The following is a 25,436-nucleotide window of genomic DNA, read 5'->3' as shown; positions in this document are numbered from 1 at the left end:
GCATGCATTGGCAGGCAAGCTGCAGAAGGACAAGTAGATACAATTGGCCATCGTTTATCAGTGCAATTTTTACGGCCAACTAGCTGAAAAAGTTTGAGAGGGTTTATCTAATGTTCCTTTGTTAGATTTGAGCTTATCTTGCTCTGGCTAGCATTAGTTGTTGATCTTGGTATTGTTGATGTGCATAACTGAAGGAAATAACCTACCTTTTCATGTTTGTTTGATCAATAGGACTGTAAAGTTCCTAAATGTAAGAGGACTCCCATGGTGTTTACATATTTGTAGAAATCTATTCAGGAGTATTTTGTGGCTTTTGGTGAATGCGTTCTAATGATCTAAAGTTGCACTGTTGCAAATGCCTGTAAACACACAGTCCAGTTCAAAGTGAATGATGGCAGGCCTGTGTGGCAAATGTATAAAGGCCAACCCAGCTAGCACAGTGGATCTGGGCCGATTCCGGCTGAGAGTCGGGCGCTCAGCTGAGAGTCAGACTTGGCCGACGTCATGTGGCCCGAGTCTGGGCCGCCTTAGGCAGTATTTCTTATGGCCAGGATGCGGGGATTGAACTCGTACCGATTCCAGTGTAAGTTATCTGGCTCAAATGTACTACTTGGGGCTCAGGCCGATTCCGGTGAGTTATCTGGCCCAAATGTATTACTTGTGTCTCGGGCCGATTAGGGCTACTCTCTGGCAGATGATCGTGATCTGTGATCATTTTGTTTGTCTTGTTTAGTTATTTAATCATTGTACCTAAACTGTATGTGTAAACATGTATACGCAGGGCCCAGCTGTAAAATAGACCTTGGTCTCAGTCTGTGTTCCTTGTTGAAATAAAGGTATAATAATAAATTACATGGGCTGCTTTATAAAATTAACATTTCATTATTTATTTATTTTTCCATATATTCTCATTGTTTCTGTGATCAAAAATTCAAATAACATTTAAATTAATTTCTTTAAGAGTCCTGTTTAAGTAGTATTTTAGTATTTTGATACTTTGTGCAAGGCAATTGATAAGCATTAAAAACTTTATGGATGGCACATCCCAAGTGGCGCAGCGGTCTAAGACACTACATCACATTGCAACCTGCGTAGTTCGATACCCATGCCGGCCGTGACCGGGAGACGCATGAGGCGACGCACAATTGGCCAACGTCTGAGTTAGGGGACTGTTTGGCTGGCCAGGATGTCCTTGTCCCATCACGCTGTAGTGACTCCTGTGGCGGGCCAGGCGCATGCACGTGGTAACCAGGTGTACCATGTTTCCTCCGACATAACATTTTTTTGGGGTGGATGGGTATAATTTGTATGAATAAAATGTATAAAAGTAATAAATCGGGTAATTTTGCATAGATTTATAAAAATTTGCATTGGGCCAAATTTTGGTAAAGCCGGCAAAGTCGGCTTTTTCCAGTAGACGGAAACAGCCCAATGTACTTGGGCCGATTCTGAGCGGTCATTCATTTTGATTCCAGGCCGAGTCCGACACCCGATTCCGGGCCAATTCAGTCATTTCTGGCCCCCTGGAAAGGGGCTGTACCATTTCCTCAATGCTAGCTGGGTACTGTAGCTCCTATTGGATATAGCGCACTGAGTAGACTCCAGTCCTGGACAAGACAGATGTTTTTATTTGGTTTTATTTCCTGCAGTGTCTATTAATTGTCCAAACGCACAGCCGCTTTCGAACTCTATATCGCTATAGAATTTTCACAAATGCCTTAGTATTTGTAATTTCCAAACATTCTAAGAATTTATGAAAACGTGAAAATGACCATATCTAAGTGGTCGCTTGTCAGGTTTTTATTTTTAAAGTCTCATATTCTTCCTGGGAGTGTATATGAACAGATTTGAATAAGATTTCATGTTCCTAAAATGTTGTCAGTTCCACTTTAAATGCAACAATGTTTCACACGTAAGTTATTTTCAAAGAGATGGCTAACAACAGTAAGCATGCTGCAATAAAAAATGCAGTTCCACTCACCAGATGATGATAATTTAAAATGTAACTTGTTGAAAATTATTCTTGAAAAGGGAGAAGCTAACAAATTAGCGACAACATCCTATTCGATAACACCTGCTGCAGCCGCTGCAAACTAGCCAACAACAAAAGCTAGCTAGACCATGGGAAAACTACTGCTCGCTGTTGCGCATATGTTTTTGTAAAAAATGGTCTTTCCCAGTCGCGGTCTTGACTCGGACTCTGTATGTGACCAATAAAATTTAATTTGATTTGATTCAATTTGCTCCGTTCTTGGTCTTGAATCAGTCTCGCTTTAAGTGGTCTCACACACAACACTGGTTATTATAGTGAGGGACAAAGTGTAAACTATATATGTGCAGTGTTGTGCTTCTTACTTACCTTAATGAAGGTCATTGAGAATTTATTGTAGTAGTTCTTACACTCTTTTAGAGGCTTGTGGTTGATATTTGGAGTGATCTGTATTCCAATTATGCAGGATAGGAAACTGAGCTGGCCATTTCTTGTGTAAGATCACTCTCACTGCTATTACTCAAAATGTTTTTCTGGCATTATGAATTGCACAGGTCACACTCCACCAATTCCATGTGAATGGTCTCATTCCTGGTATGTGGTCATGATGATGAAACTCTAATATAGGAACAGTTATATTCTTGAATATTAGAATATAGAAGCTGCATTTAAAAGAGAATCAGCTACAGCTTTTGAAAGGACAGGCTGAGATCATTAACAATGTGAACATGAGGGTGTGGACAGTTGGACTGCTCCTTATAGAGGGACATTGGAGGAAACCTTGGACTCTTCCAGTATAATGTGGGATCTCTTCTGGAAGAATACAATCTTTCTGGGTGCTGCACTGGACTGGGGTAATGAGCTTTAGCTGTGGCTATGGTCAGGTTTAAAGATGCAAAAGCATATTCTAGTGTGACTCCTTCACACAGTTTGATTATCTGATCAGCATTTATATTCTCTGTAAAGTACTGCTGTTTAATCAATTCTGTATGATTAAAGGTCTGGTCATGAAAGTGTGCTACCTGTGACGCGGTCCACTGTCGATGGAAATCAATACAAGAGCAGAGAGCTAACAACTTATCTCTGCATCAAATTACCTGCCAATGCTGTAGGCCCGTCTTGGTCAATTCCTTCAGTCCTCCGTGCTGTGGATTGTGTGGAGATATCCCACTGGGCACACACTGGTTGAATCAACGTTGTTCCCGTGTCATTTCAACAAAATTACGTGGAACCAACGTGAAATACATGTTGAATTGACATCTGTGCTCAGTGGGATAGGAACGCATTGTAATGTATATAAGCATCGTGATAATGTTATTTCAGGCATTTCGTCTGAGCATCATCACAGACACACCCATTACAAGATCAGCTGATCATTGTTATTCACCATCAACTGTGCCAATTGGCAGATAGGATACAGGAACTGGATTTCTCTTGTGACACCATTCTGAATCAGAGAGATTGACACCGTTGACATACAAGAATTACAGAAAAGGAACTACAAAGGACAAGTTAACTTTCCCAACTTTTGGAATGCTAGATCAATATCAAATGCAATTAAAAGGCAAACTAAAAAGAGACAAAGCACGTTACACACACCAATATATCAAGGGTAGAGCAAAGAGTATGCTTTGTCTAGTTTGATAAATTGTATACAATAAAGTCAAGGGCATATATAAGATCACGTATTTTTGGAAGTCGAAAGGAATTTTGGCCAGGAATTCCATTGTTGCCTTAAAGTCTGGTACCACTACAGGCGAGAGCATTTACGACTGTTTTAATAACCCTTGTTTTTAATTTAGCACACTTACCGCCACAATCATTTCTGAGAATGTTAGATTATGCTTTAGAGATACAAATGAATTTAGATCTGAGCTAGGGTTGCAATCACAGGGTCATACTACATCGCCATTAATTACATTGATAAAGGAAAGCTTGACACACACATATAAAGCGACGCAACAGGCCTTTGTATTCCTATTCTCTTTTCGCTTCTTTGACACTGTTAGTCTTCTTTATTACTCCTATGTGTACCTGTCAGTCAGGTCTCCTCCTGGTGGTTCTTGGAGACTTGGATCAAGTGTGATTGATGATACATACAGTGGCTTGGTTTTCATTACGAGCCAGAGAGGTGGCTGAAGTCATTTCAGGAGATACTTGTACATTGCTAGAAGTGAAGGAGAGAGGCTTCACAAAAATGTTGGTTAAATTAATAAACGTTCCATGATCCTTTATCCAATTACATATTTATAAGTCTAACTAATTACTCACTTGACAGCACTGAGTAACACTCCACATCTGAAAAATGTATTCTAAGACAATCGACACATACAGTACTTATCTGTAATAACCAGCGACTGTTGGAGATTTAATTGAGAGGGCTTGGTTTTTGCTGTAGCACCTGGCTACCACAGTGTCTGATTCCCAGTTGCTATGCCTGTGTTATTTCCTCCAGGGCTCTGTTGTGGGGGGTATAAGTCTGTTCCTGGTCCAACTTCGCCCCATGGCCCCCTGTCATGACTGTGCACACCACACTGAGCCAACACCAAGGGCCTTTACTACACCTCCAACAGCAGGATGTTTTCTCCATTCCCCTGGGTGATTAAATGCACTATACACACCTACAGTTGAAGTCGGAAGTTTACATACCTTAGCCAAATACATTTAAACTCAGTTTTTCACAATCCCTGACATTTAATCCTAGTAATAATTCCCTGTCTTAGGTCAGTTAGGATCACCACTGTATTTTAAGAATGTGGAACGTCAGAAGAATAGCAGAGATAATGATTTATTTCAGATTTTGTTTCTTTCATCATATTCCCAGAGGATCAGAAGTTTACATACACTAAATTAGTATTTGGTAGCATTGCCTTTAAATTGTTTAACTTGGGTCAAACGTTTCGTTTAGCCTTCCAAAAGCTACCCATAATAATTTGGGTGAATTTTGGCCTATTCCTCCTGACAGAGCTGGTGTAACTGAGTCAGGTTTGTGGGCCTCTTTGCTCGCAGCCGCTTTTTCAGTTCTGCTCACAAATTTTCTATGGGATTGAGGTCAGGGCTTTGTGATGGCCACTCCAATACCTTGACTTTGTTGTCCTTAAGCCATTTTGCCACAACTTTGGAAGCATACTTGGGGTCATTGTCCATTTGGAAGACCCATTTGTGACCATGCTTTAACTTCCTGACTGATGTCTTGAGATGTTGCTTCAATATATCCACATAATTTTCATACCTCATGATGCCATCTATTTTGTGAAGTGCACCAGTCCCTCCTGCACCAAAGCACCCCCACAACATGATGCTGCCACCCCCGTGCTTCACGGTTGGGATGGTGTTCTTCGACTTGCAAGCACCCCCTATTTCCTCCAAACATAACAATGGTCATTATGGCCTAACAGTTATATTTTTGTGTCATCAGACCAGAGGACATTTCTCCAAAAAGTACAATCTTTGTCCCCATGTGCAGTTGCAAACCGTAGTCTGGCTTTTTTATGGTGGTTTTGGAGCAGTGGCTTCTTCCTTGCTGAGCGGCCTTTCAGGTTATGTCGATATGGGACCCGTTTTACTGTGGATATAGATACTTTTGTATCTGTTACCTCCAGCATCTTCACAAGGTCCTTTGATGTTGTTCTGGGATTGATTTGCACTTTTTGCACCAAAGTATATTCATCTCTAGGAGACAGAATACAGAGTACAGGTGAACGTGGTACCTTCAGGCATTTGGAAATTGCTCCCAAGGATGAACCAGACTTGTGGAGGTGTACCATTTATTTTCTGAGGTCTTGGCTGATTTCTTTTGATTTTCCAAGTATGTCAAGCAAAGAGGCACTGAGTTTGAAGGTAGGCCTTGAAATACATCCACAAGTACACCTCCAATTGACTCAAATGATGTCAATTAGCCTATCAGAAGCTTCTAAAGCCATGACATCATTTTCTGGAATTTTCCAAGCTGTTTCAAGGCACAGTCAACTTAGTGTATGTAAACTTCTGACCCACTGGAATTGTGATACAGTGAAATATAAGTGAAATATATAAGTGAAATAATCTGTCTGTAAACAATTGTTGGAAAAAATGACTTGTGTCATGCACAAAGTAGATGTCCTAACCGACTTGCCAAAACTATAGTTTGTTAATTAACAAGAAATTTGTGGAGTGGTTGAAAAATGAGTTTTAATGACTCCAACCTAAGTGTATGTAAACTTCAGACTTCAACTGTAAGTGTAGACTTCCTTAGAAATTCAACAGCAGAAACAACACAGTGTTGTTAAGATAAACATCTTGATCCTTTGACTAGTGTATGTTCATTGTCTCAAAACATGATCTTATGTTGCTGTGAAAACATATTACATATCTGTGACAAATGTTTTACATATTTGCAAAACATATTGGTGCTTGGTAAAATGTCTCCAAACATGATACGGTACTGTAATGGATCTCGTCCTCCTCTTCTGAGGAGGAGTAGCGAGAAGGATCGGAGGACCAATGCCCAGCGTGGTAAGTTTCCTTAATGTTTAATCAAAATGAACACTGAAATACAAAACAATAAACGTGAATCAACGACACAAACAAAACAGTCCCGTGTATCACAAACACTGACACGGAAAATAAACACCCACAACTCAAAAGTGGAACCAGGCTACCTAAGTTTGATTCTCAATCAGGGACAACGATTGACAGCTGCCTCTGATTGAGAACCATACTAGGCCGAACACAGAAATCCCAAATTATAGAAAAACGAACATAGACAACCCACCCAACTCACGCCCTGACTCTACTAAAACAAAGATATAATAACAGAACTAAGGTCAGAACGTGACAGGTACAGTACATGCTGTGTATGTTCTAGGGTAGATATGTTTAACAGACACCTCATTTAACCTAATCATGGGGTGGCAGGTAGCCTAGTGGTTATAGCGTTGGACTAGTAACCGATAGGTTGCAAGATCGAAATCCCCGAGCGGACAAGGTAAAAATCTGTCATTCTGCGCCCCTGAACAAGGCAGTTAACCCACTGTTCCTAGACTGTCATTGAAAATAAGAATTTGTTCTCAACTGACTTGCCTAGTTAAATAAAGGTGAAATTTAAAATGGGTCACAATGCTTTCCCCTCTCATTGGATGTCTGAACACACCAGTCAGTCACTGTAATAGAACATTAACAGACTTGTTCAGCAAGTCTATGGGGAGTAATGAATCATCCCTATGCTGTTTACACGTATACACCTTTTAAGACATTTGTCATTTTTATGTACATGTTCATACATTCGTTGTGAAGTGTGTGCCTGCATGCATACGCTAGCGTGTCTGTGTGTGTGTGTGCTGTCTCAACCACTATGTCATCCTTAAAATGCAAATGCTTGGTCATAGTGCTTACCTGCCACGTAGTCATAAGGATTGGGTATGAAAGCATCAGAATGTAAACAAAAGCAGTGTAAAAAGACAACAAACACTGATTTGGAACAAGATTACTTTAGAGATGAAACAAACACGACAAACGCCAAAAGGAAATGAATATGATTAAGATTGATGTTGAAAAAATGGTTGGCATTGACATGTCTTTTCTTCATAAACACTGTTATTGCCGCAGTGTGATCTGGGAGTATTTCTGTTTCGCGGCCAAAGTCTTACAGTTGGACTGCTTTGGTGCGACTCTGGAGGCTCCGGTTTTTAATCAGTTCAGTCACATTATTGTTTATTATTTATTGTTATATAAAAGGAATTTTACTTTACTCCAAATTATCATAAATACAATACAACAAATGTATACATTCAACTCATTGTCAACTCATTGATGATGTTCTGAAATGCCTTGTGGTATTTCAGGGGGAGAATTCTATGATACTGTATTGTGTTGTGTATAACATATTGTGACATTCTGAAGGGTGTGGTCTGGTGTGCTCATCCAGCCATGCATTCTTTACACATCATGCTTGAAAACAGTGGTTCACATAGCCATGAGCCTGCATCTCAGTCTGGGAAATAAAACAAGCCCATTGAAATGCACCATGTGATGTAAAACAAAGCAGTAACCATCCAAATCTCATGAATATCGTCACAGAAATAGAGTAGCCTGCCCATATTTGCTGTTCTTCAGCTAGTCTTGAGGCTACCGTACAGCTGAACTACCTGTAAATACTCATTACTACCGTCTTATTTATATTTATTTCATGTCAATAAATTGATTGAAAAGTCAAACATTAGCCTATATTTGCTTGCTGAATTTTCTGAATTTTCCTAGTGAGGAAAATAGCCATTTTAATGAGCATGGCCTACCTACAGCACTCTCGAACTCTACACTCTTTCTCTCAAAAGGGATGTTTGAAGAGTGGGTTTATGTTTCTTTCTCTTTCATTTAGCGAATCCCGAGGACTGACCGGCAACCTTGAGCACCGTTAACACATTCACTGTGTTGTCTACTTGGCTCTTTCTTTCTTTTCCCCATTCTCTCCATTTCAAACTTTGTCTCGATTCGTCAGTTCAAATAGTTTTCCTCTGTGTGTTTCAGAAAGAGCAAAGCAGGGTTATTTGGTAAGTGTTGCAAGGCAAGAGCAGAGCTGACTATGCTGTCCAAACATTTTTGACACCTGAGTTTGGCACCTTCCAAAGGCTCTTTGGCCCACCCACCCTTAGCAGGGAGATGCAGAAGCAGCCTTTGATCTCAGCTGTTTACATGGCAGCCAGGGCTGCTTCTCAAACCCTCACTGAAGAGTCAGTGAGTCTCATTGGAGCAGAGCTGAACTGAGCATCAAGTATGGTAAGTCTGACAGACTCACAGACTCACTGTCCATGGTATGTAATTATAAGCCCAGATCAAATACAATCAGGTTACATTTCCTCTCTCCTTACATCTCTCTATCATGTCATGATCAGACTGACTTGACACCCATGAAGGCATGAAGGCAGCAAATTGTCAGCAGTCATCCTCAAGTCTCCTAAAAGGGACCAATACATAGAGATAAGTACTTCCTATGAATCAATGGGAGAGTAAACTAAATTGCTGCTGTTGCGTGATTGGTATGTTACTGTAATCAAGGATTTCGAGGTTTGATATCTGCTTAATCTGCAACGCATATTTACAATTCAATTCAAGTCCCTATAGTGTCGACAGAGGGATTCTACTGAGTTATTACAAGTAAACTACCCGTCCAATAACAAAACAGCTCACCCTGCAACTTTAACGCCTCCCCTTTTCTTTTCATGAGACACATCTATGATTCCCCCCTCCAGTAAACAGGTGGAACATAGTGGAACTCGTGTACCACTCTCTGTGAATTATACAGTGGTGATAAGTGACAATGTCCTTGTGGATGGGTCACAAAGAATATTCAGTTCTTACTGAATGCATTTCTTGGAGCTACTTTTCCATAGGCAACATACTCATTAAATTCAGGTTAATCAACAATTTAATGCAACAGAAATTCAACTGGACACACTTTATGTTCCGTTGGAGAGAAAAAGACGCATGCAACCTAAACGGTTATAGCGCTTTGCCGACATTAGGGGGAGCCTGCAGTCGATCTCAGAGCACCTAGTCTGAGCAGAGCGGTTTGAATAGGGGACAATGCTGACGTCATGGACTTTCTTTCCACTCACGGAGAAACAAAGTAGGCTGTCCGCGAGAGTGAAGCTGTGAGAATGGAGCGCTGGAATCCACAGGAATAATTCGCGTCTCGAACTGCTTTAAAACTTAAAAAACTCTGTAAACAAACATGGATACGTGTAGACTTGGCTTCAAACTACTCTACTTTTCAATTCTAAGTGTTGGTGCTCAATTCACGGCAGGTAAGGATCTTTAAACCTTTCTGTGAAAAACTATAGACGCGGAGCAGAGGAAAGTTGGTGGTAATGTTTGAGTTGCAGTAATTTAAATCAAGGTGTGCGTTGTTACATTTTGTTGATCCGGAAAAAAAGTGATATGCAAAACATACCTTTGCAAATTATGTTAATTTTTCTGAGAATGTTTCCCGAATCAATACTTCTAAATCGGGTCCGATTCCTGCCGTGGCTTTATTGCAGGGAGACTAATAGAGAGCAAATTTGCGTTCAAAATATACGGTTACATCCCAGAATGTTGACTGGTCCTTGAACGAAAGTATTTGAGTCCATCCTTTCGTGGTTGCATGCATCCGAATGTAGCATATTTGAGAAGTTCTCGGATCCATGATTTCTGCTTGATCACAACATTGAATTGGTCTGTATGGACACTTCGATCATGTTACCTGAAATATGGCATGGTATGGTTGTACAGTAATGAGCAACAATAAAAACTGAGATGGAACCATACAATACAGAATTACAAACTTACTCTCGGGTTTACATTTATTTTTGTATTCCTCGCAATGCTTTTCACCTTCAGTTACAACACTTTCATCTAAATTGACAAAACTGTTGTTCTTCAATAAGTTCTTCAAATAAACCACCAGTTTTAATGGTTAAACCACTAATTTCAACGACGTATTTCTTGTCGTCTAATGTATACGCTTACTACTAGACTATTTGGAATGGTCAAACATATTTATTTTTTCTCTTGTGTAAATGAAATCCGATACTGTTGACGTCTCCTCTCATACCCTGTCCCGGGGGCCTTGGAAAAACAGCAGGAGAGGGAGTCCTGTTGTCTATAAACATTTAAATGGCAAATCCCAACGAAACCTGTGAAATGCTATCTGTCATTTTAAATATATGTAAATTCAATTTCCTCGAAGTCCCAATAAAAATTGATCACTCATTTGCATTGCAATCCGTCTCTTTTAGTTTTGAAAGAATTAGCACGTTTTTGAAATAATCATTCCATGCAGTCTTTTAAAAATTGTATCATCACTGTATGTCTAATAAATGACTGTGTTCATGAAAATAACTAAAACATTTTAAAATGTATTTCCCTGAGTCTCCTTTTGCCATAAAAAAAATGAAGCTCAGTCTGATCTTGTTGGCCTGTTATTACATAATTTTATGTATTTACTTACACAGCCTTGATTGGCAGATAGGATCATCTAGAGCCTACCCGCTTACACCTTCATAGTAGGAAGATGCATATGCAAATAAAAGATGACTAGTCATGATTAACTAGATCTGATTGTGAGGTCATGATCTGGGCCAAAAACTCCATTCCACCTAAACAGGATGAAATTCCAGGATTTTTTCCCCAAACAGCCCTTACACAAAAATGGGGATTTTAATAATCATTTTCACAATTTCATAGTGTTATTTTGACCTCATAGAGTGGAAGGGGCGGCAGGTAACCTAGTGGTTAGAGCATTGGGCAAGTAACCGAAAGGTTGCTGGATCGAATCCCTGAGCTGACAATGTAAACATCTGTCGTTCACACCTGAACAACACAGTTAACCCACTGCTCCCCGGTAGGCCGTCATTGTAATTGAGAATTTGTTCTTAACTGACTTGCCTATTTAAATAAAAAAGTATAATAAAGTGAAACTGTAAAATCTCATGCACTGCCCCTTTAAGAATCTGATTTGTTCAGATATTTATCTCATAATCATTAGCCACTGCCTCTATTCCCCTTTTTTATTGCTGATTAACAGAGGCCCTCCATATGTCTTTCTCTACAAAACGCATACACACATTCCTTACCTGCATCATCAGATTAATTCACCACGGGGGGGGGGGGGGGGGGGGGGTACAGCTGTTTATATTCATCAGAAAGTCTTAACCATAGATTAATACATTAGAGTAATCAAAAAAATAGGATGGCAAATTACACATTTTGGAGATTGATTTGTAAATAATGTGATTATGCTGGCGTTATTAGGAAATGAACTAGAAGATCATTTTACATTTCATAAACCAATGCTGCTCTGCGATGAAAAGACACAAATCGGTGTGCTAATCCACTTATATATTTTCTGTTGCTTCCATCTGGCCGCAGCGCAAATGGGACAACCGGTGAAGGGTGAGTTACTGAGCTGTGCTATCATTCGACAGGAGCCCCTGTCCTGATTCAATGTGACCTGATGACTCCTGGCTGTTGTACTATGCCACCTTGAATGCGCAATATGTTCTCTGTGCAGCTGTCTCACTGTAGCTCTGTTAATGGCCCTCTCTCCAGAAAAGGCTAGTTCTGCTCTCACAAGATTTGGGACAATAAACCACTGCTTGTAAGAGGTTAACTCAATTCTTTCTTGTAAAATAGACACTTTGCTTTGCTGGCTACAGTTCACATGAAGTTGGCCAAATTGCACACATTCATTTAGTTGTGATGTGTGTGTGCAATAACATGAAATAACTCCAGCTGTTACAGAGTATTTTAAATGATATTGATCTGCAGTTACCATTTAGTATTTGCTTTGTAATATCTCTGTGGTTGCCTAAGTAACAGAGTAGCAAACTAATTTATTTGCTCACCTATCAGAGAATCAGGTGTGAATGACTCTTGGGAGAGATGGCCATTAATCAAAAGGTAGACTCTGCAGGAGAGGAACAGCTGTTACTGGGTGAGATGTATTCAAAATGGACCCCTAATTAGAAGAACTATTCAGGCTTTCATATGGTCAGTCAGTACTAGCAAGAACAAGCCTAACCTCAGTCTTATTGGTTGATCTGACAAACAATTAATTGTAATGCTTTTATTTCCATTACCTTTGTCTTTGATCTTTGTGCACAGGAGAGTGAGTATTTTCAGTTGCTCCAAGGCCTAATGGGGTATCCTTCACTACATCTCAGCTTCCAGTTTTTCATGCACACAACTTTTCCCAAGAACATGTTTACTGCATGCTTTGTCCAGTGTTTCCATCTTGGTCTGGTTTAAAAAAGGCAACATGGTTTCATAAAACGACCATGCCCCCTCAGTAAAACAGGTCATGGTAGACCATGGTCTAGTGAGTGAGGCAATACAGAGGAACATCTACCCCCTTCTATTCAATAACAATAAGATTCCTCAACAAGCGTAAGTTGCTGACGACTCAGAGCAGCACAAGGAGTCTTATATCTTAGTTTTAAGTTACTTATCTTAGCACCTGCGAGGGAAATGTATGTATTTTTTATGTGTAGCCTCAACAAAATCTATTTGCAGCATGCAGCCAGGTATTGTTCCCTTCATTTTCTGAAGCTTTAGATTATGCATGGTGAATCAATACCTGACAAAATGTGTCAAGTGATTTTGCAACGGTATGGATTTTAAATGTAGTTTTCCTCAAAATCAGCAGCCTCTGTATCATTTCTCTTATTTATTTATTCAGACTTGCACTTGTAAATGTTTTGTCAGCATGTTATCCATCTGCCAGTTTTTCTTGGGATTACAAATTAATAAGCAAGTTTGTTCTTGTTTTAAACCCGACAGATGTGTTAAACACAGGCCTACCACCTTGAATAACGCATCCAATGACCCTTTTACCATACAGCATCAAATGTCTGTGGTTTTTCCAAGGCCCTGGGCTCTAAGTGTTTATTTGGCCCCAGGAGGTGCCCACTCAGACCGATCTATTCTGAACCGGACTAATAGGAGATTTTCATTCCTGTTCAGGCTAGAGGTCGACCGAATAATCGGAATGGCCAATTTCAAGTTTTCATAACAATCGGAAATCGGTATTTCTGGGCGCTAATTTGCCGATTTTAATTTGACATTTTATTTAAAAAAATAAAATAACATTTTTTACACCTTTTATTTAACTAGGCAAGTCAGTTAAGAACACATTCTTATTTTCAATGGCGGCTCAGGAACGGTGGGTTAACTGCCTCGTTCAGGGGCAGAATGACAGATTTTCACCTTGTCAGCTTGGGGGATCCAATCTTGCAACCTTACAGTTAACTAGTCCAACGCAATAACGACCTGCCTCTCTCTCGTTGCACTCCACAAGGAGCCTGCCTGTTACGCGAATGCAGTAAGCCAAGGTAAGTTGCTAGCTAGCATTAAACTTATCTTATATAAGACAATCAATCATAATCACTAGTTAACTACGCATGGTTGATGATATTACTAGATATTATCTAGCGTGTCCTGCGTTGCATATAGTCTGATTGAGCATACAAGTATCTAAGTATCTGACTGAGCGGTGGTAGGCAGAAGCAGGCGGTTAACATTCATTCAAACAGCACTTTTGTGCGTTTTGCCAGCAGCTCTTCGTTGTGCGTCAAGCATTGCGCTGTTTGTGACTTCAAGCCTATCAACTCCCGAGATGAGGCTGGTGTAACCGAAGTGAAATGGCTAGCTAGTTAGCTCGCGCTAATAGCGTTTCAAACATCACTCGCTCTGAGCCTTGCAGTGGTTGTTTCCCTTGCTCTGCATGGGTAACGCTGCTTCGATGGTGGCTGTTGTCGTTGTGTTGCTGGTTCGAGCCCAGGGAGGAGCGAGGAGAGGGACGGAAGCTATACTGTTACACTGGCAATACTAAAGTGCCTATAAGAACATCCAATAGTCAAAGGTTAATGAAATACAATTGGTATAGAGGGAAATAGTCCTATAATTCCTATAATAACTACAACCTAAAACTTCTTACCTAATATTGAAGACTCGTGTTAAAAGGAACCACCAGCTTTCATATGTTCTCATGTTCTGAGCAAGGAAAAGAAACGTTAGCTTTCTTACATGGCACATATTGCACTTTTACTTTCTTCTCCAACACTTTGTTTTTACATTATTTAAACCAAATTGAACATGTTTCATTATTTACTTGAGGCTAAATTGATTTTATTGATGTATTATATTAAGTTAAAATAAGTGTTCATTCAGTATTGTTGTAATTGTCATTACAAATACATTTTTTAAAAATCGGCCGAATAATCGGTATCGGCGTTGAAAAATCATAAGCGGTCGACCTCTAGTTCAGGCCCACTGCAACACGGGCTCTAGGCAACACGCAAGACAAGAAAGGCCTTGTGGAGTTGCACTTGAAGCTCTGCATGGGAGCACAGTGATGGTGTGTGTCTGCTCTGAGCATGCATCATTCTCCTGTCTACTTGTTATTTGGGACATGGAGAGATGTTCTGCAATTGTTTGTGTTCCGGGCCCCGGTGAATGTCTCAGACCCCAGTTATCCCCAGTCTTTGTCATCACAGCATTTTGGAGATTAAATCCGTAATGGCATTTTTGGTGGTCTATTCTGATGCCTGCCCTTAAGCTTCTTTTGAAAGCTGACTGGACTTTTCCTAAGAGGAGAGTGGGAGAGAAAAAGAAACCTATGATAGATTACAGTTTTGGTATTTTGGCTTTTTTTGTTCTGGTTGGAGTGTTTAAGGAGATCTAGTACTGCTACCGAGTCAATGTGCAAGGGTACAAGGTGGTTGAGGTGATATGTACATGTAGGTAGGGGTAAATGCTAATGTAGTCTGTGTGTGTTGGAGTATGTGTGAGTGTGTGGGAAGAGTTCAGTGAGTGTGTATAGAGCCAGTGCAAATAAAAAGGGGGTCAATGCAAGTAGTCAGGATAGCCATTTGATTAACTGTTCAGCAGTCTTGGGGTTAGAAGCTGTTCAGGAGCCTTTTGGACCCAGACTTGGCGCTCCAGTACTGCTTGCCTTGCAGTGGCTGGTGTCTTTGACAATTTTTAGGGCATTCCTCTGACACCGTCACCGCTGCGCTTTTAACAGCAATTTGTCTTTGAAGAAGAAACTAAACAAGATCCACTAGAAGTTTAAAGAGCAGTGAAAGAGTATAGTATGTCATTGTGCGCGGCAGGGTAACCTAGTGGTTAGAGCCTTGGACTAGTAACCGGAAGGTTGCAAGTTCAAATCCCCGAGCTGACAAGATACAGATCTGTCGTTCTGCCCGGTTGCCTGAATTGGAGCCAGTGCAGCCATCCATACTGCCTAACTTTCACATGATTTCGCCAGCTCTCTGACAAGGATTTCCAGTGTTATTGGGTTAGCTGAAGTGGCTATTGAAGATGGGGTGAAGTTTTTTCAGTTGATTTTCCAAAGCGTGTGACTTGTTTGCTCATGCTAACTTAGGTACACTCTATTACTGGGTAATTAAAATGACTTTTGAGGTTATGAGAAGTATGAATTTAGGCGAAATTGAGGATTATTTACAAAAGTTGTTGGAGAAGAGACCTTGTGTGACTTCTTTCTACATTGCTCAACCGGACGCCTCTGGTATATAGGTTCTGGATGCCAGGGAGCTCAGCCCCAGTGATGTACTGGGCTGTACGCACTACCCTCTGTAGCGCCTTTATGGTCAGTTGCCATACCAAGCGGTGATGCAGCCAGTCAATGTGCTCTCAGTGGTGCAACTGTAGAACTTTTTGAGGAGCTGTGTGCGGAAAACACTGGCACACCCCGTTTAAATCACTTAACATTATTCTCATTGACTCCACATACAATTTGGACGAAGTGTATTCCATGCATGGTCTTGAACTCTACTGGATTATAGTGTTTTATACTGGCCTGTGTTTCTCAGACAGCATGCCGTGCAAGAGTGCGTCTGACAGGTTTCACAGACATGCTGGAGAGAAAGAAAAACGTTATTCCACAGCCAGTGTCTGATGATTCAAAACAGACATTCAGCTTGTCCTATCTCACACTTTCACTTCGAGTCACGAAAGCAGTATACAGACAACCAACATATATACAGTGGGGAGAACAAGTATTTGATACACTGCTGATTTTGCAGGTTTTCCTACTTACAAAGCATGTAGAGGTCTGTAATATTTATCATATGAACACTTCAACTGTGAGAGACGGAATCTAAAACAAAAATCCAGAAAATCACATTGTATGATTTTTAAGTAATTAATTTGCATTTTATTGCATGACATAAGTATATGATCACCTACCAACCAGTAAGAATTCTGGCTCTCACAGACCTGTTAGTTTTTCTTTAAGAAGCCCTCCTGTTCTCCACTCATTGCCTGTATTAACTGCACCTGTTTGAACTTGTTACCTGTAAAAAATACACCTGTCCACACACTCAATAAAACAGACTCCAACCTCTCCACAATGGCCAAGACCAGCGAGCTGTGGAAGGACATCAGGAATAAAATTGTAGACCTGCACAAGGCTGGGATGGGCTACAGGACAATAGAGCTTGGTGAGAAGGCAACAACTGTTGGCGCAATTATTAGAAAATGGAAGACATTCAAGATGACGGTCAATCACCCTCGGTCTGGGGCTCCATGCAAGATCTCACCTCGTGGGGCATCAATGATCATGAGGAAGGTGAGGGATCAGCCCAGAACTACATGGCAGGACCTGGTCAATGACATGAAGAGAGCTGGGACCACAGTCTCAAAGAAAACCATTAGTAAAACACTACGCCGTCATGGATTAAAATCCTGCAGCGCACGCAAGGTCCCCCTGCTCAAGCCAGCGCATGTCCAGGCCCGTCTGAAGTTTGCCAATGACCATCTGGATGATCCAGAGGAGGAATGGGAGAAGGTCATATGGTCTGATGAGACAAAAATAGAGCTTTTTGGTCTAAACTCCACTCAACGTGTTTGGAGGAAGAAGAAGGATGAGTACAACCCCAAGAACACCATCCCAACTGTGAAGCATGGAGGTGGAAACATCATTCTTTGGGGATGCTTTTCTGCAAAGGGGACAGGACAACTGCACCGTATTGAGGGGAGGATGGATGGGGCCATGTATCGCGAGAGCTTGGCCAACAAACTCCTTCCCTCAGTAAGAGCATTGAAGATGGGTCGTAGCTGGGTCTTCCGGCATGACAACGACCCGAAACATACAGCTAGGGCAACTAAGGAATGGCTCCGTAAGAAGCATCGCAAGGTCGTGGAGTGGCCTAGCCAGTCTCCAGACCTGAACCCAATAGAAAATCTTTGGAGGGAGCTGAAAGTCCGTATTGCCCAGCGACACCCCCGAAACCTGAAGGATCTGGAGACGGTCTGTATGGAGGAGTGGGCCAAAATCCCTGCTGCAGTGTGTTCAAACCTGTTCAAGAACTACAGGAAACGTATGCTCTCTGTAATTGTAAACAAAGGTTTCTGTACCAAATATTAAGTTCTGCTTTTCTGATGTATCAAATACTTATGTCATGCAATAAAATGCTAATGAATTACTTAAAAAATCATACAATGTGATTTTCTGGATTTTTGTTTTAGATTCCGTCTATCACAGTTGAAGTGTACCTATGATAAAAATTACAGACCTCTACATGCTTTGTAAGTAGGAAAACCTGCAAAATCAGCAGTTTATCAAATACATATTCTCCCCACTGTATATATACACTGCTCAAAAAAATTTATAAAGGGAACACTAAAATAACACATCCTAGATCTGAATGAATTAAATATTCTTATTAAATACTTTTTTCTTTACATAGTTGAATGTGCTGACAACAAAATCACACAAATTATCAATGGAAATCAAATTTATCAACCCATGGAGGTCTGGATTTGGAGTCACACTCAAAATTAAAGTGGAAAACCACACTACAGGCTGATCCAACTTTGATGTAATGTCCTTAAAACAAGACAAAAAGGCACAGTAGTGTGTGTGGCCTCCACGTGCCTGTATGACCTTCCTACAACGCCTGGGCATGCTCCTGATGAGGTGGCGGATGGTCTCCTGAGGGATCTCCTCCCAAAACCGGACTAAAGCATCCGCCAACTCCTGGACAGTCTGTGGTGCAACGTGACATTGGTGGATGGAGCGAGACATGATGTCCCAGATGTGCTCAATTGGATTCAAGTCTGGGGAACGGGCGGGCCAGTCCATAGCATCAATGCCTTCCTCTTGCAGGAACTGCTGACACACTCCAGCCACATGAGGTCTAGCATTGTCTTGCATTAGGAGGAACCCAGGGCCAACCTCACCAGCATATGGTCTCACAAGGGGTCTGAGGATCTCATCTCGGTACCTAATGGCAGTCAGGCTACCTCTGGCGAGCACATGGAGGGCTGTGCGGCCCCCCAAAGAAATGCCACCCCACACCATGACTGACCCACCGCCAAACCGGTCATGCTGGAAGATGTTGCAGGCAGCAGAACGTTCTCCACGGCGTTTCCAGACTCTGTCACGTCTGTCACATGTGCTCAGTGTGAACCTGCTTTCATCTGTGAAGAGCACAGGGTGCCAGTGGCGAATTTGCCAATCTTGGTGTTCTCTGGCAAATGCCAAACGTCCTGCACGGTGTTGGGCTGTAAGCACAACCCCCACCTGTGGACGTCGGGCCCTCATAGCAGCCTCATGGAGTTTGGAGTTTCTGACCGTTTGAGCAGACACATGCACATTTGTGGCCTGCTGGAGGTCATTTTGCAGGGCTCTGGCAGTGCTCCTCCTGCTCCTCCTTGCACAAAGGTGGAGGTAGCGGTCCTGCTGCTGGGTTGTTGCCCTCCTACGGCCTCCTCCACGTCTCCTAATGTACTGGCCAGCATTCAAAAGTGACCAAAACATCAGCCAGGAAGCATAGGAACTGAGAAGTGGTCTGTGGTCACCACCTGCAGAACCACTCCTTTATTGGGGGTGTCTTGCTAATTGCCTATAATTTCCACCTGTTGTCTATTCCATTTGCACAACAGCATGTGAAATTTATTGTCAATCAGTGTTGCTTCCTAAGTGGACTGTTTGATTTCACAGAAGTGTGATTGACTTGGAGTTACAGTGTGTTGTTTAAGTGTTCCCTTTATTTTTTTGAGCAGTATATATATATATATATATATATATGCCCATCGTCTAAAATGTGGCATTTAGTGGGGCAAACAACAAAATGCTTCGCAGTTGACTAGTTCATTCAAATGCTTATAGCTAAAGTGTATGAGACTATTTTTGGCAGTGTGGAAAAGAAGGTCCAATAATTGACTGTGATCAGATTATTTTATAGTCATTTGGAGATATTGAATTACTGAATATGACCTACATACAAGCTCAGTACCTCAGATTGCAAATGCTCATTCCTATTGAATGCCATGCCGTCTGCTCCTTGTGAATGACTTTTCTTTCTGTAGACATGTCTGTAGTTAATGGTTGAGTGTGTGTAGTCGACATGCTGCTACAGCGTGGAGCTGCTGTGTCTGTGATTGACACACAGTGATCTACCCCACCACCACTTCCGTCCTCCTATCTGTCTCTCAGGTGGAGTCAAATTTCCATAAATCAATCAATCAGCAGTCTGAATATCATCTGCCTTTAACTGCTCTATACCTGGGTCTGAAACCTCCTGAGGAATGAAGTCTCAACGTCATATTAAAGTGGAATTCTCCCACAGCCAAAGCAGCTCAGGGCTGAAAACCGATAACGAAAGAAGACTGTTGCCTTTTCTGTCTGAGAGGCTTTATGTTTACCCCTCAGTACATGTCTGTCTGGCACTATACTTGTCTGGATTGTTTTACAAAGGTAAAGTTAACAGTACAAACCAATTGTAATTTAGGTAATTTATTATGTAGCATTTGATGTTTGACAGTTCTTCATCTTTATTTCCTCAATGTATCATTATTTCCAAGAAAATAAATGGCATTGTTAATTTACTTAATCTGTTTACTGTCATTTGTAAAACCAGACAACAAAGCTTTAAGCTACACATGATCCTCATGATCACTTTTGTTGTGTTATTTGTTGAATTTAAAAGGGAGGCTTTTCAGGAAAGAGGATTTGGTTTTTAAGGCAGCACAAATTAATGATATAGATTTTAATCATAACCCCTGTGGCCCCTCCCACCTCCCCCAGTCTTTTTAATGCGTTGGTGTTAAGCAGACCCCCCCCCCGGACACCCCCAGCACTTTCCTTACCCACACACGTATTTATGGAGCATTGCCTAGATTACCCCGCTCACCCACTCATAGCTGTATACAGAAAGTCATTTTTTTAATGTACTTTTTCAAGTTTTGCCTCAAGGCAAATGTTATGATTGGTCTTGGTATGTGCACAGTTAGTCAGAAGCAGTAAACTGGACAGGGAAGAATGTGCTCTTGATGTAGAATAAGTTAAGATAGTCTGCCTTTGTATATCTTGGTGAGTTATGTCCAGAAGAGATATGCTTACTGTATGAATAACAGAGCCCATGGGATGTTTGTGTCCTAGGCCTCAGTTTATTTTCCCCCCTTTTGTGTGGTGTATATATGACGACGTTCGAGAAAAGTAGTGCCCCCACACTTCTCTCCATGCAACTCCTAAAAGGCCCCCAACTGATTCCAGTATTTGTGTTCCCAAGGTCCACTCAGGACTTCCCCCCCCACATGTGGTATAGGTTAACCAGCTCTGTGGGTTTGAACTGAAATTAACAGGGTCATTTGGGTAAAGCCAGCCATTTTGAAGGACGGAACACTGTATATTTCTGGGATAGACTAACCTTTATTCTGGAGACATGACAACTTGATTGTAGATACACCAAGGGGGGGAAATAGTGGTTCCTAGCCCATACATGTACATTCTCCTCATCTGACATAACATGGGGCTGAATTTGAAGCTGTCAGACGCAGCTTGGCTTAAAGCCTCATTAGTATTCTGAATGGAGGTGCGGGTGCTGGAAGTTCATCCCTTGTTTGTCAGTGACATCATTTATATCCAGCTGAGAACTTTGAAAGGGTCAAGGTAACCCAGCAGGTTAACATTATCTCATGGCAGTCCATCTCTAATGAAAAAATGTGAACATCTACAGCAGCCTAGAGATGAGGGTTAAATAGCTGTGATTCTGCTGCTTGGGAGAAGCCCAATCGGATTACCCAATCAGAATTATGTCGCTTGGAAAACAATGGCTTTGCCACGCTTAATGCAATGTTTCAAAGGTAGCTCAAACTGTGTGTGTTGATGATGATGGAATAAAAAATGATTATTTTCACAGCTCTATTTGAAATATAATCCTGAAAGCAGGGTAATTTCTTCTAGCTCTGTATGTATGTTAATTCCTGAAAGCGTTTTCCAATGGGGTGTTTCTTCTCCATGGATAACATTGGACTGTTGTTTCTCCTACCCCTTCTAAAGGCTGAAAACAGGCAACAGAGGAGCTGAGAAGGGAATATTTCATGTATTTTGTTTCAATCCAACATACCTCTTTGTGGATTGCCAATTCAGCAATCTTTTTGACCTTGCTCCTTTGTTCTGTGTGTGGAAATAGGAAAATGTTTACTTTCAAGGCATTCCAAGTCATCTTTTAAAAAACAACACAGTTTTTAGGTATTTCTCAGAGGCTGTCTTTATCCTTGTTTTTGTCTCTGAGAGTTTGTCTTCTCTGTCAGGGTCTTTTATTAAGAGGTTAAAACAATTGTGCAGAAAAAAAATCTGAGGTAGAGAAATGGAAAGCATCAAACTCTTTTAAGAAGGTGATAAATTAGAGCAAAGTTCAGAGAAGTAATACTTCAGGGTCCTGGCATTTCTGTGCCTGGGCCTCCACTCTCCATTAACATTGGCCCACATTTAACCTCGGAGTGTCATTAGGAAAATCACTCACCATTCACTGACTTGCCCTCCTCAGAGTACTTTTACACTCGATTAATCAGGAAATTGGCCTCTTCCTTTTCTCATTCTCTGTCTGGGCAACGTCAAGCTTGAAGGTAAGGTTTGTTGCTCAAACTATTGTTTGCGCCAGTTTGAGTTGTGTCAAGCACATAAAACAAATGCCAAGAAAAGTCCAAAGTGAGCCAATGCTTTTCTAACGTCATTGCTGGTTCAAAATGTTTACTTGTCACGGAGCTTAAAACTGAAAACCACTAATGCTTGACATACAGTGCATTCTGAAAGTATTTCGACCCCTTGACTTTTTCCAGATGTTATGTTACAGCCTTATTCTTAAATAGATTAAATACATTTTCTTCCTCATCAATAAGCACACAAAACCACATAATGACAAAGTAAAAAATGATTTTATGAAATGTTTGCAAATGTCTAAGAAAATTACTGAAATGTCACATTTACATAAATATTCAAACACTTTACTCAGTACTTTTGCTGAAGCACCTCAACAGCGATTACAGCCTTGAGTCTTCTTCGAACTTGAGCTCAGGTGCATCCTGTTTCCATTGATTATCCTTGAGATGTTTCTACACCTTGATTAGAGTCCACCTGTGGTAAATTAAATTTATTGGACATGATTTAGAAAGGCACAAACCTGCCTATATAAGGTCCCACTGTTGACAGTGCATGTCAGAGCAAAAACCAACCCATGAGGTTGAAGGAATTGTCCTAGAGCTCCGAGACAGGATTGTGTCATGGCACAGTTCCTGGGAAGGGTACCATATCATTTCTGAAGCATTGAAGTTCCCCAAGAACACAGTGGCCTCAATCATTCTTAAATTAAAGAAGTTTGGAACCACCAAGACTCATCCTAGAGTTGGCCGCCTGGCCAAACTAAGGAATCGGGGGAGAAGGGCCTTGGTCAGGGAGGTGACCAAGAACCCGGTGGTCACTGATAGAACTCCAGAGTTCCTCTGTGGAGATGGGAGAACCTTCCAAATCAAATGTATTTATAAAGCCCTTCGTACATCAGCTGATATCTCAAAGTGCTGTACAGAAACCCAGCCTAAAACCCCAAACAGCAAGCAATGCAGGTGTAGAAGCACGGTGGCTAGGAAAAACTCCCTAGAAAGGCCAAAACCTAGGAAGAAACCTAGAGAGGAACCAGGCTATGAGGGGTGGCCAGTCCTCTTCTGGCTGTGCCGGGTGGAGATTATAACAGAACATGGCCAAGATGTTCAAATGTTCATAAATGACCAGCATGGTCAAATAATAATAATCACAGTAGTTGTCAAGGGTGCAGTAAGTCAGCACCTCAGGAGTAAATGTCAGTTGGCTATTCATAGCCAATCATTAAGAGTATCTCTACCGCTGCTGCTGTCTCTAGAGAGTTGAAAACAGCAGGTCTGGGACAGGTAGCACGTCCGGTGAACAGGTCAGGATTCCATAGCCGCAGGCAGAACAGTTGAAACTGGAGCAGCAGCATGTCCAGGTGGACTGGGGACAGCAAGGAGTCATCATGCCAGGTAGTCCTGAGACATGGTCCTAGGGCTCAGGTCCTCAGAGAGAAAGAGAGAATTAAGTGCAACACTTCCTAAAGGACAACCATCTCTGCAGCACTCCACTAATCAGGCCTTTATGGTAGAATGGCCAGACGAAGCCACTCCTCAGTAAAAGGCACAGGACAGCCCGCTTTGAGTTTTCCAAAAGGCACCTAAAGGACTCTGAGACCATGAGAAACAAGATTCTCTGGTTTGATGAAACCAGATTTAACTCCTTGGCCTGAAGGCCAAGTGTCATGTCTGGAGGAAACGTGGCACCATCCCTACAGTGAAGCATCATTGCTGAAAACCTGCTCTAGAGCGCTCAGGACCTCAGACTGGAGCGAAAGTTCACCTTCCAACAGGACAACAACCCTAAGCACATAGCCAAGACAGCGCAGGACCGTCTTCAGGATAAGTTTCTGAATGTCCTTGAGTGGCCCAGCCAGAACCCGATCGAACATCGGTGGAGAGACCTGAAAAGAGCTGTGCAGCGACGCTCCCCATCCAACCTGACAAAGCTTGAGAGGATCTGCAGAGAAGAATGGCTGAAACTCCCCAAATACAGGTGTGCCAAGCTTATAGCATCATACCCAAGAAGATTTGAGGCTGTAATCGCTGACAAAGCTGCTTCAACAAAGTACTGATTATAGGGTCTGAATACTTATGTAAATATGCTATTTCAGTTTTTTTCTAAAAACCTGTTTTTTCTTTGTCATTTTTGCTTTGTCGTGGGGTATTGTTTGTACATTGAGGGGAAAAACGCAATTTGATCAATTTTAGAATAAGGATGTAATGTAACAAAATGTGGAAAAAGTCTGAATGAACTCCATGTAAGTGAATGCGGCAGAGGACTTTGGTGACAGATCCTTTGCAAGTAGCTTGGTTTTGGATGCCACCTGAACCTGCCTGTGTTGTGATCTTGTGTGGTCTTTGATGTGAGCACATGGTTTAGTCAGTCTCTCCTCTCCTCAGAAACAGGACATGGTTCAGGATACAAGATCACAGTTGTCCTCTCAGTGAAGTAGATTAGCAGAAGTGTTGGGGAATTATGATGAATCGAACATAACTGAGGATCTTTACTCTGTAATCAGTTCCTCAATCCATCTTTGTCAAGACTTGGGAGTGATTTCAATGTTTTCTCCCCAATTGCTTTTTCATGCTAAGAAAACACCGTTTCCCTGTATGAACACGTCATGGCAAGTTGCTTTTAGGGGGAGGGTGGTTTAAAACCCATTCCCTATCCATGCAGCTTATCAGGTCTTCCCAAAGTGTCGGTGTGCCTTCTTGGCTCTTGTCAACTTCTGTATGTTGTGGGCCAGAGTCACTCTGTGTCAATCGAAGGCGCACAGAACCAAGAACACTAATCTCTCCTTTGATAGAGAGGGGTTTGAGGGGAGGACTCTGTTGAACACTAAAATACTTTGCACCATAGGCTTGACATGGAAAATGACATTTTGTAGTTTTGTGTGTAGAATTTTACATACTTCAGCTTTTTGATCATCCTTATCAATACAAGTATTCCCATGATTCGTCCTTACCAACTCGTTCACCCAGAACCTGTTATGTGTGGGGCTTTTAATCACACAAAGGAAACACTTTCATTAATAAGACC

General features: G+C 41.5%; 1 protein-coding gene across 50 annotated transcripts in view; it reads left to right on the top strand.

Annotated features, from left to right (window-relative positions):
- The first annotated feature begins 9,486 nt into the window (after nt 1-9,486).
- LOC110529548 (receptor-type tyrosine-protein phosphatase kappa) overlaps nt 9,487-25,436 on the top strand; it is a 159,486-nt gene continuing 143,536 nt past the window's right edge. For 31 of the 50 annotated variants that reach the window (XM_036984949.2, XM_090242774.1, XM_036984948.2 and 28 more), the window contains exons 1-2: nt 9,564-9,771; nt 11,876-11,899. In XM_036984949.2, coding sequence (XP_036840844.2) covers nt 9,699-9,771; nt 11,876-11,899 — 97 coding nt within the window. In that variant the 5' untranslated portion in view covers nt 9,564-9,698. Of the gene's footprint in view, nt 9,772-11,875; nt 11,900-25,436 lie in introns of all 50 variants that reach the window. The other 19 variants (XM_090242783.1, XM_090242781.1, XM_090242782.1 and 16 more) reach the window with 2 other exon arrangements.

This window comes from Oncorhynchus mykiss, chromosome 8, assembly GCF_057628025.1.
Source record: "Oncorhynchus mykiss isolate SJ-2025 chromosome 8, ASM5762802v1, whole genome shotgun sequence".
Classification (NCBI taxonomy): domain Eukaryota; kingdom Metazoa; phylum Chordata; class Actinopteri; order Salmoniformes; family Salmonidae; genus Oncorhynchus; species Oncorhynchus mykiss.
The sequence above is the reverse complement of the archived record's forward strand: the minus strand, read 5'-3'. Positions and strand labels throughout refer to the sequence as shown.